Genomic DNA, 16690 nt, shown 5'->3' with positions numbered 1-16690 from the left:
GGACAATTTGTTTCATTAACCTGCCATGCATGTTTTGGGAATGTGGGAGGAAACAGGAGTACCCGGAGAAAAACCGCACAAGCACAGGGAACATGCCATAAAGATTGGAGGCTGGATTCAAACCCACGACCTCTGCACTGTGAGGCGGCTTTGTCAAGGGGAATCCAAAATATGAAAGACTCTTGAAAATAAGAGCGAGAGAAAAAAAAATCTGCAAATACACGAATGCAGATACTGAACTGTGAATATGCAGGAGTCTTCAACCGTAGTTTGAAGCGGTCATATCACCAATCACCACCATATGGCAGAAAATTCCACGTTTTTTTAATGCAGATTTAGAATGATATGCAAGACAAAACGTGTACCTCGATAAAAATATATTTTTATTTTTATTTTTGTAAAAAAAAATGCCCAAATTGACTTCTTGCATTTGATGTTGGTTTCCAGTTCAGCGAGTTTGTGGCATCCTTAAATGGGATTTTTTTAAATGCAATTAAGCCATTTGCTCTGGGGGTGCGGGTGGAGGGATCATAGTGCATGAGGTTATTTATTGGTTGTTTGCTTCAATTCCTTTATTGTGTTGGATTCTGTTAGGGGAGCTGATGCACAATTTTATGTTACTGTGGCCTCTTCGCCCCTTTCAGATTTTTCTCACATTCATGCCTTTCGTGAGTAGCATGTACGTGTTAAAACCTAATGTGTGCTATTTCAGTGAAAATAAGCAAAGTTCAGTGGATGCATGACTACAGTCATGGAAATATGTTGAGACGAACTTTGAGTGTGTCGGCTTGCAAAAGTCCTTTTGTGTATGTGGGCGTGTAACCTGCTCGTGTTTGGTATTCTGTGCAGAAAGCCTCCCACGCCCGGTGTGTCCACCCACGCGCGGATTTGCGTCACACGGGGAGCAGCGTGGGCGCGAGGCGCACAGAAGACTTGAAGGCGTGGAGGGAGAGAGACAGACAGGGAGAGAGGGAAAGAGAGAGAGAGAGAGAGAGAGAGAGAGAGAGAGAGAGAGAGAGAGAGAGAGAGAGAGAGAGAGAGGCGACGGAATATCCCCAAAAGTCAAGGTACGGGTGTGGAGCAAAACAAAACAGGAAATGATAGGGAAAAATAAAAGCTAAGATCTGATTTATCGGAGTTGCTTTGTTTGCATTCCAGAGAATTCATTGGTATTTTTTTTTTTTTTCAAATTGACCCCCATTCCCCGTCCAGTGGTTAGGGCGTCGACCTCACAGTGCAGAGGTACTGGGTTAAATTCCAGCTCTGGCCTCCCTGTGTGGAGTTTGCATGTTCTCCCCGGGCCTGCGTGGGTTTTCTCCGGGTACTCCGGTTTCCTCCCACATTCCCAAAACATGCATGGCAGGCTGATTGAACGCTTTAAATTGTCCCAAGGCGTGAGTGTGAGCGCGGATGGTTGTTCGTCTCTGTGTGCCTTGCGATTGGTTGGCAACCGGTTCAGGGTGTCCCCCGCCAACTGCCCGAAGACAGCTGGGATAGGCTCCAGCACCTCCCGCGACCCTTGTGAGGATAAAGCGGATCGGAAAATGGATGGATGAGTGAATAATCCGAACGCAGATCAAGCACAACGACCTTGACTACCCCTAAAAGTTGCCTATTTTGACCTTGAAAATGGTTCAGAAAAAAATATATATATATTTCAACATAATTTTTACAAGGACAATTTTATTCTGAGTATTACACCTTCAATTCTGAAACCTTTATTCTCAAATAAATATGACTGTATTCCTGAAAGAATGCATCTTTTGTTTACCAAAATAAGGCACTATTCCAACAATGAGATGGTGCCTTTTGTTTTATAAGAAATCATGTTGGTGTCAGATTCATGTGAACAAACAATGAAATGCTTTTCTATGAGATGGCAGAAGTTGCATTTAACTTGCAATATCCACTTATTGCCAATGTAGTGATAGTTTTGTGTTTCGGTAAACAGGTCACATTTAATGTTGAGTATTTGAGAGATCATCAAGTATCTCATTTCATACTCTATACTTTTTGTGGCATTTTTGTTGTGTTTTCACAAATGGAAAAGATAAGGTAAAGATACGGTAAAGAAATAAATGCATGAATTTGAAAAAGTAAACGAGACATGAAATAAGTACATTACGAACCTGACTTAGGTCATAGGGACAGCCACAGCGTGTCTGAGCTCATAATTATAAACCACATGAAACTGCTTGAAAGGTTACAAATGAGGGCATTTCAAGCCTGGTGGTGATGTGCACCATGTTTAAACTTTGCTTTTGTTTGCCCACAACATGACGAGACCTTAAATACATAACCGTATTTCGAAGGTTTGTTGCATTAATATGGGTATGTATGACATGTACGGTATATCGTTTGTAAAGCAAATCAGCACCGACCAATTCGACCAAACATATAAACAATGAGTAGCTCTTTGCTTTCAGTGTGAATACAAAGCCACAAGTTTATTTTTTTAACATGCTCGTGTTAGTTTCTTTGCTTTTCAATGTGAACGCAAAGCCACGAGTTCATTTTTTTAACATGCTCGCGTTAGTTTCTTTGCTTTTCAATGTGAACACAAAGCCACGAGTTCATTTTTTTAACATGCTCGCATTCGTTATGATAACCTGGTTGGGACCACGAGAGCCTGAAGCTTTTATTTGCTAAAACAAGCGGAAGTGCTTGTGTTTGAGTGACTGCTACTTTATTGTGTTCAAACTGTGCTGTGGGAGTGGAGAGACTGGAGAGGATAGGAGTCAAACACTTACTACACGCGCAACACGCACTGAGGAGAAGGACGCACGGAAGTCTTTCTTTCTTCCTTTTTTGAAAATCGTATTCTCTGCGTCTTTTTGCTTATCTTAACGACAGTAACACGTTTAAGGGGAAGGGGGATTCCAATACTAGAGCGTCTCTCCGCCTGAGCCAAGAAATAAGTCTTCGTCTTTTTTCCCCAACTGTAAATTATCTTTAAATTCTTTACATTGGCGTCCGTGGCTTTTCAGGGCTGCGGGTGTGTTGGTTTGCGAGCTTTCCTCTTGCAGACTGGCAACCGGCCTTCGTGTTGAGGGAGAGGAGTGGACCGCCACGCGAACGCACCAAAGGGGCCCAAAACACGGCAGGTACGCGCAACTCCAGAATCGCACCAGATCGCGTGCTGTACGACAGTCTTGTGTTGTGCATATTGTGCAAAACGCGGCGTCACCAACGCACATGTGGTTGCACAAATCGGCGCCACGTCAAATTGATACGACAATCACACCGAAACTGACGGCAGACGTTCCGTTCATGTGGATGTCAGACTTGGAATGAATGGATACAGACATTCCCAACCTTGAACCGAGCCAACATTAGAACGATTTCAAGGCACACCACCAAACAACATTTCAGAAAGTTAATCATCGTCACTGTACCCCCAAATACTCAGTGTGAAATGTGGGCATTATTTGCTGAACACAAAGCCAGTATTGTGAAGTATGAATGTCAACAGTTGGAAACGCGGGTTAGTTTGATCTTCTTGACCGTCCAGTGTAGAGCATTTCATTTTTCTGCCCGTCATCTAGACATCGCTGACACAGATAGATACATAACCTGTAGTGCATAAATAATACTTTTCATATCAGTTCAATACAATTTGATAAATTCTTGCAGCACTGCAGATGATATCACCAAACAGTGTTTGGGAATCACTGATGTACTGTAAGGGCGACATTGGCATCAAACTGCTCCACAAAGTCTACTTACTGTGGATGTTGTTGTGTAATAATGCTGTATTGGACAAAACGTTTGTAGAAACTAAAATAACTTCAGTTTACTCAGCTGGAAGCTTGGCCATGGCTACGTGTTAGCAGTCGCCATGGTGACGTGGTTCCTAGTGCGTGATGGGAATTTCTCGTGAATCAGTGGATTCAAAGTGTCTGCGTGTGTGAGCAATGAAAATAACAGCTGAATTTTGTGAATAGGGAGTACAGTATACACACACACATACACACACAAAAACACACACTGATACGAGAGTTCTGACGTGGAGAGTGATGGGCTTACCACTTTTATCAATGTAAGACACAATGTTGCAATGACGCAACGCTGATTCTCTTTTCTCTCCCTCTCTCTCTTTTGCTTGTGTGTTTATTTTATGGTTTATGGCCGGAATAGTAAAAATGAAGAAAAATCCAAATGCATGTTGTGTGTTGCAGCTCACAAATGTTCTTACAGTACCTATAGTGGTGACCTTTTAGCAGCAGCTGGGCCTGGATATTTGGAGCCGCTTCACTAGGTCATGCTGCTGTCTTGTTTCAGACGGCTTTTGTGTGTTTCCCACCCGGGGGCCCCTGCTCGGGCCTATTCTAGGCGAGGCGAGCCCGCCACCTACACATCCTGCAGGGGTGGAGAGAGGCATGTGGTCCTCCCAGCAACTGTGCTGAGTGGTGCTCTCTCCTCTTCTGGAGTGACAATAAGCTTCCTTGGGGATTTGACTCTCAGGGTCTCTTTAAGATGTAGGGTCACTTCTTTGCATGCCCGTGGCATAGATACAAATTAAGAGTTCACATGTTGTCCACCTGCGTTGTAGGCTACTACTTATTTTATTCCAGGCAGGGATATTTAACTTTTTCTCTTCTGTGAGCAACTTTTACACACTGAAAGTGCACGAGGGCTCCTCCTGTTTGGCAACATTTAAAAATATTACTTAGTGGAATCTAACTTAAAATTCACCAATAATTAATATTTTGAAAAAAAATCATAAACTCACCTGGTTCTGGATTTTAAAGTGTGCCATGCTGAAATTGCATGTATCGGGCTAAATGTTTGACTGACAAATAATTGACAAATAATCACTGAATCTCACAAGCACCTTCGATTCTGAATAGCCGGAAATGTTGATCGATTTTACAAAGTGACGAATCCGGCGTATACTGTTGTTTTTAACTCCTTTGTCAAGCGCCATTTTGGAAGAACCTGTTTTTACGCAAGTTGGAAGATAATAAGAAGAAAATAATTCTACTCTCCCGTTTCATTGTTTTCCCCGTTCACTGTTCACGAAAATAGTAACAAATTTTCTGTCATTAACACCTCAGGAATAAACATAATTCAGTGACCGCAGGAAATAGCATCAACTGTGATTGTTTTTGAAGCTTTTCGCTCTGTGTGAAGTTCAGGTTAGCACTGTTTACTCTTGTTTTGGGTCTGAATCTGGTGTCTGATATAAATAGTGTCTGATATAAGGGTGACAAGTGTGTTTTTCTGCATGTGACCCCTGAAAGAAAGAGTTTGGACACCTCTGATGCAGTAAAAAAAAAACAAAAAAGTAGCTAATGTGTGTAAGGTTGTGTTAACAGTGTTACCCGTCCTCTCTTCAGTCATGGCAGCGGTGTTGCCCAGGACGCTGGGTGAGCTGCAGCTCTACCGGATCCTCCAGCGAGCCAACCTGCTCTACTACTACGAGGCTTTCATCCAGCAGGGCGGAGACGACGTGCAGCAGCTATGCGAAGCCGGTGAGGAGGAGTTCCTGGAGATCATGGCGCTGGTTGGTATGGCCAGCAAGCCGCTTCACGTACGCCGGCTGCAGAAGGCGCTGCGCGACTGGGTCACCAACCCGGCCATCTTCAACCAGCCTCTCACCTCACTGCCGGTCTGCAGCATTCCGGTCTACAAACTGCCTGAAGGCTCACCCACACTGCTGGGCGCCCAGGACCGGGCCAACACGTCCAGTGTCAAGATGCCCAAAGCGGTGGCCACCTGCTCCGACACGGGAAAACCGGATGTGACTCGGGACAAAATATCCGTGGGCTCGCCCCTGCAGGGCAATGCCGAAGCTCGGTTCTGGTCGGGGCACAGCAACGATAGCGAGCACAGCCTGTCGCCGTCGGACCTCGGTTCCCCATCCTCCCCCAGAGACGTGATGGAGGCTCTGGATGCGGCTGCCGTGCAGTCGGTCCTGGAGTGTGTGGAGAGGATGGCACCGGGGCTCACCAAGGCCGACCTTGCAGAGGTCAAAGAGCAGCTCAAAAGCAACAGGAAACTGGCAAAAATGATCGGACACATCTTTGAGCTCAGCGACGACGACCCGCGGAGGGAGGAGGAGATTCGCAAGTACAGCGCCATATACGGACGCTTTGACTCCAAAAGGAGGGATGGCAAGCATTTGACGCTCCATGAGGTGGGACCATAGACCTCAAGCCCAGAAACAATCAACAAACCAATTTTGCGCTCATGCTGATGTTTTTTTTTAACTGTACAGCTGACAGTGAACGAGGCAGCGGCGCAGCTCTGCATGAGGGACATGGCCCTGCTTACTCGCAGAGATGAGCTGTTCGGACTGGCCCGGCAGATCTCCAGAGAGGTCACGTATAAATACACCTACCGCACCAGCAAGTAAGAGTCACCGCTTTACACCCTCATTTTCTGGCATCACAAATGACACTTCCTAAGTTGGCTTTTTGTCCTCAGGTCTCGTTGTGGGGATCGAGATGAGCCCTCCCCCAAAAGGATTAAAACGGAGGTGAGTTTGCTTATTATTTAACAGATTCTCATTTTGTATTTTAACAAAAACGTATTTGGGAGAGAACAGCCAGCCAGGACAAAATAAGGTTTGAAGTGATGGAAATGGAAGGGTTAGTGGAAGAGGCAAACAAACCTGCAACCACAATAATTTATTTAATTCGAGTACGTGGCAATTCCATGTCTTTGTGTATCTTGCGTAACATTGCATTGAACACTAGGACGGAACAATTAATTGCATTCAAACTGACATCGCAATTTTCAAATGGCAAACCATTGCAGTTTGGAAAAAAACAAAACCCTGCTTCATTTCGGCCAGATGGGACGATTTTTATTGATATCGTGTCTAGATCAATACATTGGTTAAAAAGTGCAATCCACATGTTTTACATTCGATTTTTTCATGAAACATGAAAAGTTGAAGTGATAGAGCCACAAATGTGTTTGCATTATTGTTGCAATGTGATATTTGATTGACCTGCTCATGTTTATGACAAATTTACTTGAGGGAAAAAAAAATTGCAATTCGATTATTTTTCAGCCCTATTTCAAATTGTTGAGTTTTGCCCTAGATGATAAGGCATGACACCTTCTTGGGCCTGGCGAAGAAGTCAGGCCCTTAGATGCTTCAGAAGCTCCAAAATTGCCTCCTCCTCGCCACAGTAACCTCCGTTATCGTTACACACAGCAGTGCCAGTTCTCGCCGGCCTTTCTAAGCGTAATTTTAAGACGCTAAATCAGCCATCGTAAATCGTCGCAGGTACGATAAATTACACTGCGTGTGCTAAATTCACGTATTTTCATCTACACTTCCCATAACAAAATTTATCGCGCTGTGATGTTGCCTGTTTGATGGACGCGATCCTGGGTGTGCCTGCTTGTTAGATCAGCTTCCACGTCTTTTTGTCTTGGCAATCAAATTTGTGCGCCTTACTGCATGTGCAAACCTTTAGTCAAATAAAGATGATCAACGATGTACCGCACGCTCTCAGTAAATCAATCTCTGTGTTGTGCTTCTTCAGGAGAACTTTTTCGACATCCAGGAGGCGCTGCAGGCCATCCATATGAGGCAGGAGATGCTAAGGGAGCAGCTGGCCTGCGCCAAGTCCAAAGGAGACGAAAGCATCGGACGCAATCTGCAGGTACAATTACAAAGGTCGTCAGCCACCGAGATCTGATTTGCTTTCCGGCGCGCAGTTTATGATGTTCCAGCTTTGGCCTCATGCAGCGGCGTTGACCTAAGTGGCTGTTTCGTGGCAGCGGCGATGTCGGTTATTGATGAAGTTGTTCCTCATCACAGCGCCAGCGTAAGAGGTCCATCAATGCAATGCGGAAGGAAACACGCCTCTTTAGGCATGCGACTTCCCGTATCAGTGTGTAGTGTGCACGTCTGAGCTAATGTGATTTTCCAAAACGTTATTCAGAGAGGGAAGAGATTTCATGGCTCATTCACAGCGCCATCCCTGCGGAGTACGAAACCCTTTGACGTTCTAATCTAAAGCGACACTGACATGTGCCGTGATGATCATTTCACTTCCAGCGAGACGTTTGTCTTGACGCTCACTCATGGCCAGTCGTGCCAAGTAAAGTAAACACATACTTTGTTGCTGTACTTAAGTTTGTTTTTTTTCTGATATTTTGCTTTTACTCCCTACATTTGAAAACAGATGTCTATGCTTCCAACTCCTTATTTTGTCAAAATAAGGTTGTGACTTTTTTCATCCCAACACGTGAACACGTAAAAAACAAATCAAGAAAGAGAAAGTCAATCATGGTTATGATATTGATTGATATTTTAGGTTGAAAAAAACCAAACAGGGACAGCAGCAACATCGCTGAACGTGAGCCAGAGAGAATTAACGACAATGGACAAAATTTTGACAAGCAAGAATTTCCCCATCCTATTGGAGAGAATTGTTTGATGTTGTCTGCTCTAAGGATAATTAGTGCAGAATGTTTTGCATTGTGCCAATTAAAAAAAAGGCCGGCTGTGTGTGTGTGCGCGCACATCACAAACAGAAGACGGAGGAGCGACGTAAAAGATTGTCAAAAGTCTATCCTGTCAAAAGTCTATCCTGAGAGCCAGCGTGTAGACGGGGGCGTCTCACTGTCGTGGTTGCTTTAGAGCGCCTCATTGTTGTGTCGTGGAAAAGTCCCGCGATAACCTGGTGGGACATGTTCAAGTCACCAAAGGCTATGAGTGGATATATTTTCACACCACAAAAATGTCGGGATGTGTAGGCGTAGAATTGGTGCTAGACAAAGTAATATCCATCCATGACAAATAGTGCTGCTTGATTGACAGTTGACAGTTGAGCGGGGCTTTGTTCCAACATTCAGCAGAAACGCCCTAAGTGTCTGAGCATGGAGACAATGGCTTAATTTTTCACAATTTTGAAACCTCAATTTGGATCCTTGGCAAGGTTGTTCCGTTTATTTACTTTACCGGTACTTAAAAAAACATACATGTATTGTGTAGTTTCTCAGTTGTTATCATTTTTAAAGTATTAGTTTTTGATTTCTTTTTTTTTTTTTTTTTTTTTTAAACACAAAAAGATCAGAAAATGATCTAAATAGGAACAGTGACAAAATGCACAAAAAATATGGCATTTGACCCGAGGTGTGTGGAGTTTTTATATGCATTGTAAGTGCAGACTGTGGATAATTTAGCCAGCACCGCTGATGGGTCAACTGGTCAGTGAGGGACTTGGGAGTGCAGAGTCACTCACAGGGTGTCACGTTGCAAGGTGGTGTTGGACCCAAAAAGCAGGCAGGAGGGAGGAGCAGGGTGTATTTGAAGAAGTGTATTGATAAAACACAGAAAATTAAATCCTAAACAAACAAAGTCCAAAGTATCAAACAAAAACCATGACTGAAGCTCAAACCTATCAATAACAAAAACATGACCAAAAACATGATCTAAACATGACTGAAAAACAAACATGACAGCAGCAAAAAGCAACAATGACCCGACAATGATTGCTCGGGCTGGGAGTCCTTTTAAAGGCACTAATTACCTAATGACCAACAGGTGTGCAGCTGCAGGGGAAGCCCTACAGTGCCACCTGTTGGTCCCAAACCGAATCATGACACAGGGTTGTTTTTTGTGTCCTTAGATGCAGCTCGAGCGTCTGCTGGCGAGACAGATGGAAATCCTGCAGGACGCCGCAGTCCAGGAGCGACTGCAGGCTCTGGACTGGAGGATCCCCCCTGCTGCCTTGAAGTACCTCACCAGCACCCAGAACGTCAACGGGGCCGCCAGTGACTCCAGCAAGGAGAATCAAGGTAAACATTTCCTCCCTGGGGTTCACATCAAAACTCTGTTTGTGCTGCGCACACCAAAAGTGCTTGCTCTGAATTTGTTTCTTCTCCTGGAAGAAAAAAAAAGCGTGACTATTCAAGTTTTGTCTTCAGGGCTCATCTCCTCTTCCTACATCACCCACTCTGACAGCTTCTTCTATCCCTCTTCCCTCAAATCCCACAATGCACCTGTAATTAAGCCGCCTACACATGTTTACCTCGAGCCAGTTGCCCTGAGGGGGTGTCTCTCTCTCTCTCTCTCTCTCTCTCTCTCTCTCTCTCTCTCTCTCTCTCTCTCTCTCTCTCTCTCTCTCTCTGTCTAGCTCGGTCTCCTCCCATTTCCTCCTGTGATTTAAGCCTTTCCTGCACCCTGTAACCTTATAACATGATAAGCTGTCCACTGAAATAACCGCTGTTAATAATGTCGTCATTGATTTTAAATGGCACAACAAAGCAACTTTATTCACGTTTCATACACCGGGCAACTCATTGTGCTTCACACAACCAAAAGCACAACATATAAAAACACGTTGCAGCGATTATCTGCGCCACCCGCACAACCGTCATAGTATTGTATTGCTGCACCACCCATTACACATGCGTACAGCACATTTGACAATAAAGTTGTATTCAATTCAATTCAATTCAATCTCTGCTGGATGACTTTGTACATTGTCGCACAGCGGTCATTGGGTGCTACTACTGCACGATGGCACCCTTACCTTACTGAAAGTCTTTCGATACTCATATGTCATGTTCGTAACAGATGTTTAACATGTGCTCCCTCTATGGCAAGGGGGTCAAACTCATTTTTTGTCGCGAGCCACTTTGGAGTTACACCTTCCCTCGGAGGGCCGTTACAACAGTTAAACCACAAAAATGTTTCATCGTCTCATGGCATTATTACTTGTCAACAACAAATGAATAGTTTAGTTTTGAAATGATCCAAGTCAACTATAATAGTTTATTCAATTATTGTTTAAGGGAGTGCAATGAGGGAAACAAAATTATTGCAAAATCTCAACGTTATTGATTGCACATGACAATTTGACATTTCGGTAGAGATTTTAGGAAGGATCATGCAAGTTGACACACATGATTTGCTTTCGCAGGCCTCATAAAATGATGTGCCGGGTCAGATCTGTCCCCTGTGCCTTGAGTTTGACACCAGTACTTTATGGCATGAATCATGATATTATATTTGATGTTAAAAAAAGTCACATAATGACTGTTAAAAGGGACGGAAATTCTGTTTCCCAACATTGGGTGAAAAAGTAAATATCTAAGTCGTTTCAGATCTGAGGATTGGATGGAGAACCAAGATATCTTTGGCCAAACCCGTAAAATATACCCTCGGGCTAATTTACTGATTAGAACGTTTTCTACGTGCCCATTGTTCAGGGCATACATTACACCACGCGACACTGCTCAGCTATTGTCCAAAAAGTTGAGTTTACAGAAAGTCGAGTTTACAGAGGCTTAAATTTGCCCATAATGAGGCACTGAGGCTTCTTCTTTGAATACCAAGGTGGCACAGTGCTCGTCCAATATTTGTCTCGAAAAGAAGACCAACATTTGATGCACTACTACTGACGGTATTTTTTTCTTTAAGTGTCGCCTTGACAAGTCAGAACCTTATCAGAGGTCAGCCTAGTGAAAAGTTGCTCGAGCTTTACTTCGAAGGTTAGACTGCATCGGTGTCATTCTTTGTATACATTTTAATATGTACATATCTTTTACCTTTTACCTGTCTGTTTTTCTTTTTGTGTTTGTTTTCTTTTTGTTTGTTTGTTTTTTGCTTGTATGGACCCCTTTCTGCATTAAAGAATTACTATGACTAAAAGAATGTAAAAAGTAGCTGTCTGAAAAAAACCTCAAGTGAAGTTGATTTGAAAAATGCTCCATCAAAGGAATGGGAAAGAAAGGATAGTTTATTCATCTGGATTTACTTGGCGCCGACTTCACTTCCGATAGCAACTTGTTCCATTTACGTGCAGTAGCTAAATGTCGGCTTCACCATGTTTGCTTTGAAACCCGGGCTCCACTAATAGACCCGAGTCTGCACACCTCGAGCCCTCCTGGGCTTACATTCAGTCAGACCAGTGGCAGAATTTTGAAATCAGTCTACATCCGATAAGGAGCCAGCGCCAAGTCTTTCAGACTGGACTAATGTGTTCTGATCTCTTAGTTTTGATCAGAACCCAAGCTGCGGCATCTGGTTCAATGTTACGGCTCAAATGACCTGGGCCTCATCATCGCTGCTCGTCCGTCTGTTCTCCAGATGAGCGACCCGTAAACTTGCGGGTCGTGAGCCAAAGCATGCAGGAAGGTGACCTCCCGTTAGGCAAACAGCTGGCCAACGAGTTGAAGCGTCACCACAACCACAGCAGCAGCACAGAGGAGACCAAAACACCAGCAACAGGTCCGTGCGGAGTGCTCATCATGTTGTCCTTGCATATTTCGATGCTGACGCCGTCAACGCAAATGTTTGCATTCTTAGAGAACGGGATGTCACAGCGGGCAGCCGGCAACACCGAAAAAAAGACCATCAAGTCAGAACCTGAGGACTCCACATAGTGCCTCCCGCTTGGTCTCCTGGTAGTATGCAGTTATCAGCCGTCACTAGAAACTAAGCAAGCACAGCCACAGTAGAGCCTTAACAACCAATGTTGCCTCATGAAGAGCATTTATTTTCCTTGATTTTCATCTTTGTGTCAGTTGCCAAAGCATCAAGAGAGCATGAAGACATGCCCCACCATGCTTGGCGGGTGCTATCTCTCCTAGAAATGCATTTGCTTTCTTACCTCTGAACAGTTCTTGTCGTTGTCGACATTCATGCTGGGCCTGAACCTGAACTCTGCCTCCGTTCTCTCGGTCCAACGCGAGTGAGTCTTGGAACCAAATGGGTCATAAAGGAGACTGAGTTCGGGGTCAGTCCCAGTATCGGGCTCCTTTTCTTTATTTGTGGGATGACTCCACCTCTCCTCTCGCTTGTCTTGTGTATATTTATGGGAGATCATTTGAGAAGAAACATTTTGTGAGCAACAAGCGGCGGACCCGTGTTATGCTCAGGCTTGCCAAGTCGAGTCATTGCGTCATGTCACACTGCTGGTGAAATTCAGAACCACACATCTGCTGACCGAAGAGTCCAGGCCTGAAGATGTGGCGTTGCACCAGGGCTCAGCTTCAGTGTAAATAATCTGTGATAACAAATTGTGTTAGGCTAATCTCAACCAGGGTTCTGCTATGTCAAGTGTAACTTTGCTGTAGATGTTTGTGTCAATAGTGCTCATGTGCATAAAAAAAAGACCTTTCGGTGTCATAGAGGAAAAAAATTCAAGTGTGAAAGTGTGGTGTATAGAAGAACCTGCTTTCCACGACGACTACGATGATGTTGACTAGCTATCTCCTAATGCATATTTCATGTGTGTTGCTGTTTAGCCGTAGAAACATTACCAGAGTTGTGTGTGTCCTGACAAGTTGGTCCGACTCTCCCCCCGCCTGCAGGTAGTTCACTCAGTGACAGACCAATGCAATATATATGTGACTAACATGTATGGATTGTTTTGTGAATGTGCATTTGTCCTCCAAAGACGCTAATGTTGTCTTCACGTGCGGCACACTGTATTCGTATCTCAAGATTTGCCATGGGATTCATTGTTTCATGTCAACAAACTAGTGAGGACTCACGATGATGTTGTGATGTTTTTAGTGGGAGCCTTGTCGGCCTCTCCTCAATGTCTCCTCACATTGGTAGATTAGGCTCCACCTAGTTATGCACCAGTTTGTTTTTTTTTAAACACTAATATATTTTATTTGTTATACAGCACATAACATTAAACTTTATTTTTTGAACCCTATTGTGATGAATGTTCTCTCTGGTCAGTGACTGCTGAGGGTTTTTATGGGTTTCATCGATTTCCCTTCTTTATTGTGCGGGTGCTGGAGGTTGATATCCTGGGACAGCGGTGTCAAACATACTGTATGTGCTTCGCGGGCAAAAAAACAGGATGTAAAATGGGGGCAAAAAAAATAAAAATACGACTGGCAGGATGACCTTGATTGTGCCAAAAATATATCTGACGTGTTTTATCAAAAATTCTATAATTTGGGGGAGGGGGGGGCATGACTTTCTGGGTTAAGAATTACATGTTGAAGTTCAACATACAGCATTATTTTTGTCAGTTGAAAATAATACTTGTGACTGAAAACGTTTACCTCACTGTATGTGTATATTTTAATACTGTAATATAAGTAGTCATAATGATTTGGCTTCAGCACAGGTGGAATCTTTTTGTAATGTTATCGCTATAAATTACAAAGCATGGTAAAATCCGTAAAAAAAAAAAAAGAAAATATCTCCACATTTGATGTGCTAGCAGAAACAAATAATAACATGTTTTAAAGTACGTCAAAAAGAGAGACAATAAAGCTTTCGCTGATTCAAATGTGCTGTTGACCAGTGTTAAATGCTGCGAGTGCACTACGAGGCTCAGGCTGTACTTTGTGACCCCTGAGCGTCAATGAATTTGACACTCATGTATTCCACCATGAACAGGCTGCAGAAGTCCAGCCAGGTCACAGGAGCACCTCGACCCCACTTGAAAGTGATCTTTCGGCTGGTTGTGGTTGAATCCCCGCGTCGGCTATTTGCATTCACGTCACATCAAGACATTGTGAAACTAGCTGATGACTCACTCTGACGCAGGTTCTGTTAGTTCCCATCTTTTTCTCAAGCGTGCACACACACATAGACACGTACACGCCCGCACACGCGCGCGCCCGCTCAGACTTTCTCTGGAGAATCGCTCACATCATGAACGCCTACGCCCGCTGCTGTTCAGTGGCAGCCCTGTTCTACACGGCCAAACCTCCCTTCCCTGTGCCCCTCCCTGTCCTCCTCCCTGTCCTCCTCCGTCTCAAGTCACTGATGATGATGATGATGATGATGATGGGTTGCCGTGGCAATGGTTGGAAGTGGGCGGCTCCACGGGGTTGGTGGTGGGCGGCAGCCAGCCACTAAGCAACGTGGGAGGGATCTGCAGAGCGCACCCATCAGCCTCACTTTGAAAGCTTTGCAGAATGTGTGGGTGGAGAGAAGATGTGATTCCGTGTGGAGCGGATTTTTACACAATAATGAACTTTGGGAAGTGAGAAAAGTGGCACTTTTCTTGGCAATTTTCACATCGCGCATTTGATAATCACGGCGCTAAAATAAGCAACACCACTTGCAAGATATTGTTTCAATAATATCTATACGCACATTTTTGGTAGAGATAATGTTCGCTGTTGGGAAAGCATTTCCACGGAGAATATATGACTGTTAAAGCAAATGTTGTGCAAAAGCAATATTTGATGATTCATAGACATCCAGAAACAACGTGGCTGTAAGAATGCATGTTTGGCATAATCTATTTTAATTCCCACTTCAAATATAGAAACCACGTCTGGCCAGAAGGTGGTGCTGTGTATACAGCGCTGGAGATGGAGGAACACTCGCATCAGTCTGTTGAGGATTGCATGTCGTGCACTATCAATACTGTAGTTCACCCGGTTTGAGAGCACGACATAATATTACTGAACAGGGTCCTGAACACCCTGTTTATTGACCTGAATAGCAAATCATACGAAATGGCTTTAATGACCTTTATCCACCTTGTCGAATTCCATGCATGTACCTAAGAGTTTAACTAAAAGCAATCCTTTTTATTAGAGTAATTAAATAATTACACCCAAGATGTTCCGGTTTTATTGGTTATCATTGATCTGATTCTGTGTTTCTTTGTTGTTAAATGAAAGGTATTCAATATTTGTACAGGCCTTGTACTGTACTTTATTGTGAAAAGGTCGTATGATCGACGGCTAAAATGACCAATGAGATTGCGAATATAGCATTTTCCAAGAACCAATCAAAATTTTTCAATTCAGGTTGTGACGACAAACTCGTCGTCCATCCGCCCGTTACCCACTTACTCCATTACTCCTCAGTGTTATTCCTGCGGACGCGCTCATTCATTTGTTTGCGGGATTCACTCTCCTTTTGGTTTTCGTTGTGTCGACGCCGAGTTTGCAATGTTCCATTTACGGCCAACGGTAGGGCTCAAGGATATCTTTCAGAGGCAGCTGAAGCGGCGTTTGGCAGGCGGAGTCCACGCTCCCCTTGCAGCCGGCTACTGGAGCCGCTCTCCGGCCACGGTCACAGAGCAGCACGCCGCTAGACGCTTTTGTTCCAAAGCAGACGGACACAATGAGGCCAACAAAGATTCTGCCACAGACAAGTGAGTCAAGCCATGCGCGTCAGATATGCTTAGCTAGCCATTCCCAACTTAAATGAGGGGGTTGAAGAAAACACGGTTTCATGTAATTTCATACAGTATATGACTCAGGAATTTATTGTTAGAGTAACACGTACATGGGAAAAAAGTGAATTAGTGGTTTCACAATTCCTACGGTACTGCACAAATATTAGCAAGGCCTCTTGAAATATTTCTACAGCCAGTTCTTAGCTACTCTAGCTTGAGATTGTTGGAGCGCTGATGAAAAGTAACTAAGTACACATACTTAGTTACTGTACCGAAGTAGAATAGTCTGGTAGCTGTACTTAATCGAGTAAAGTGCTTATTCCCTGAACGGAATTCAAAACACATGTATCATCTTTCCCCATGAAAATGAAAGAAAAATGACATTTCTTTTTCATTCAATTTAGTGAGATGTTGTGCTGCCCCTTCTATACCAGTTATATTACCTGTCTCCATGTGTTGTGCCATTGTTTGTATTCAAATAATCTTACATAAAGAAGGGGTCCCCACCACCGGCTTGTGGCCCAGTACCGGTCCACGGGCCATTTGGTAATAGGCTGCACAGAGAAACAATATAAAATATACTGTATGTTAACAAACCCATATATATA

The 16690-nt window shown here is 43.9% G+C and overlaps 2 protein-coding genes across 7 annotated transcripts in view; both read left to right on the top strand.

Moving 5' to 3' along the window:
* Window positions 1-2708: 2708 nt before the first annotated feature.
* Window positions 2709-13138, top strand: LOC109520222 (NGFI-A-binding protein 1). 5 transcript variants are annotated; one of them, XM_019877315.1, is made up of 9 exons: window positions 2709-2941; window positions 3027-3104; window positions 5340-6139; window positions 6221-6354; window positions 6430-6481; window positions 7503-7622; window positions 9597-9765; window positions 12062-12202; window positions 12281-13138. In XM_019877315.1, the coding sequence occupies exons 3-9, from the start codon at window positions 5342-5344 to the stop codon at window positions 12355-12357; spliced, it is 1491 nt and encodes a 496-aa protein (XP_019732874.1). In that variant the 5' UTR covers window positions 2709-2941; window positions 3027-3104; window positions 5340-5341; the 3' UTR covers window positions 12358-13138. The 5 variants fall into 5 exon arrangements, with proteins under 5 accessions (XP_019732874.1, XP_019732877.1, XP_019732875.1 ...); XM_019877318.1 differs by having other exon boundaries at window positions 2710-3104; window positions 5340-5369; window positions 5441-6139; XM_019877316.1 differs by having other exon boundaries at window positions 2714-2789.
* Window positions 13139-15721: 2583 nt separating this feature from the next.
* glsa (glutaminase a) overlaps window positions 15722-16690 on the top strand; it is a 17662-nt gene continuing 16693 nt past the window's right edge. For both annotated transcript variants that reach the window (XM_019877254.1, XM_019877253.1), the window contains exon 1: window positions 15722-16058. In XM_019877254.1, coding sequence (XP_019732813.1) covers window positions 15853-16058 — 206 coding nt within the window. In that variant the 5' untranslated portion in view covers window positions 15722-15852. The remainder of the gene's footprint in view (window positions 16059-16690) is intronic.

The sequence above is a fragment of the Hippocampus comes genome, unplaced genomic scaffold (assembly GCF_001891065.2).
Source record: "Hippocampus comes isolate QL1 unplaced genomic scaffold, H_comes_QL1_v1.1 scaffold167, whole genome shotgun sequence".
Lineage (NCBI taxonomy): Eukaryota > Metazoa > Chordata > Actinopteri > Syngnathiformes > Syngnathidae > Hippocampus > Hippocampus comes.
Note: the sequence above shows the minus strand (reverse complement) of the source record. Positions and strands in the feature narration are given on the sequence as shown.

What these genes read in the sequence shown, in the direction of transcription:
- LOC109520222 (XM_019877315.1), top strand. Translation starts at nt 5,342, where the DNA reads ATGGCAGCGGTGTTGCCCAGGACGCTGGGTGAGCTGCAGCTCTACCGG. An exon ending in AGCATTTGACGCTCCATGAG is followed by an intron (nt 6,140 to 6,220) that starts GTGGGACCATAG and finishes TTAACTGTACAG; the next exon opens with CTGACAGTGAACGAGGCAGC. An exon ending in CCAAAAGGATTAAAACGGAG is followed by an intron (nt 6,482 to 7,502) that starts GTGAGTTTGCTT and finishes GTGCTTCTTCAG; the next exon opens with GAGAACTTTTTCGACATCCA.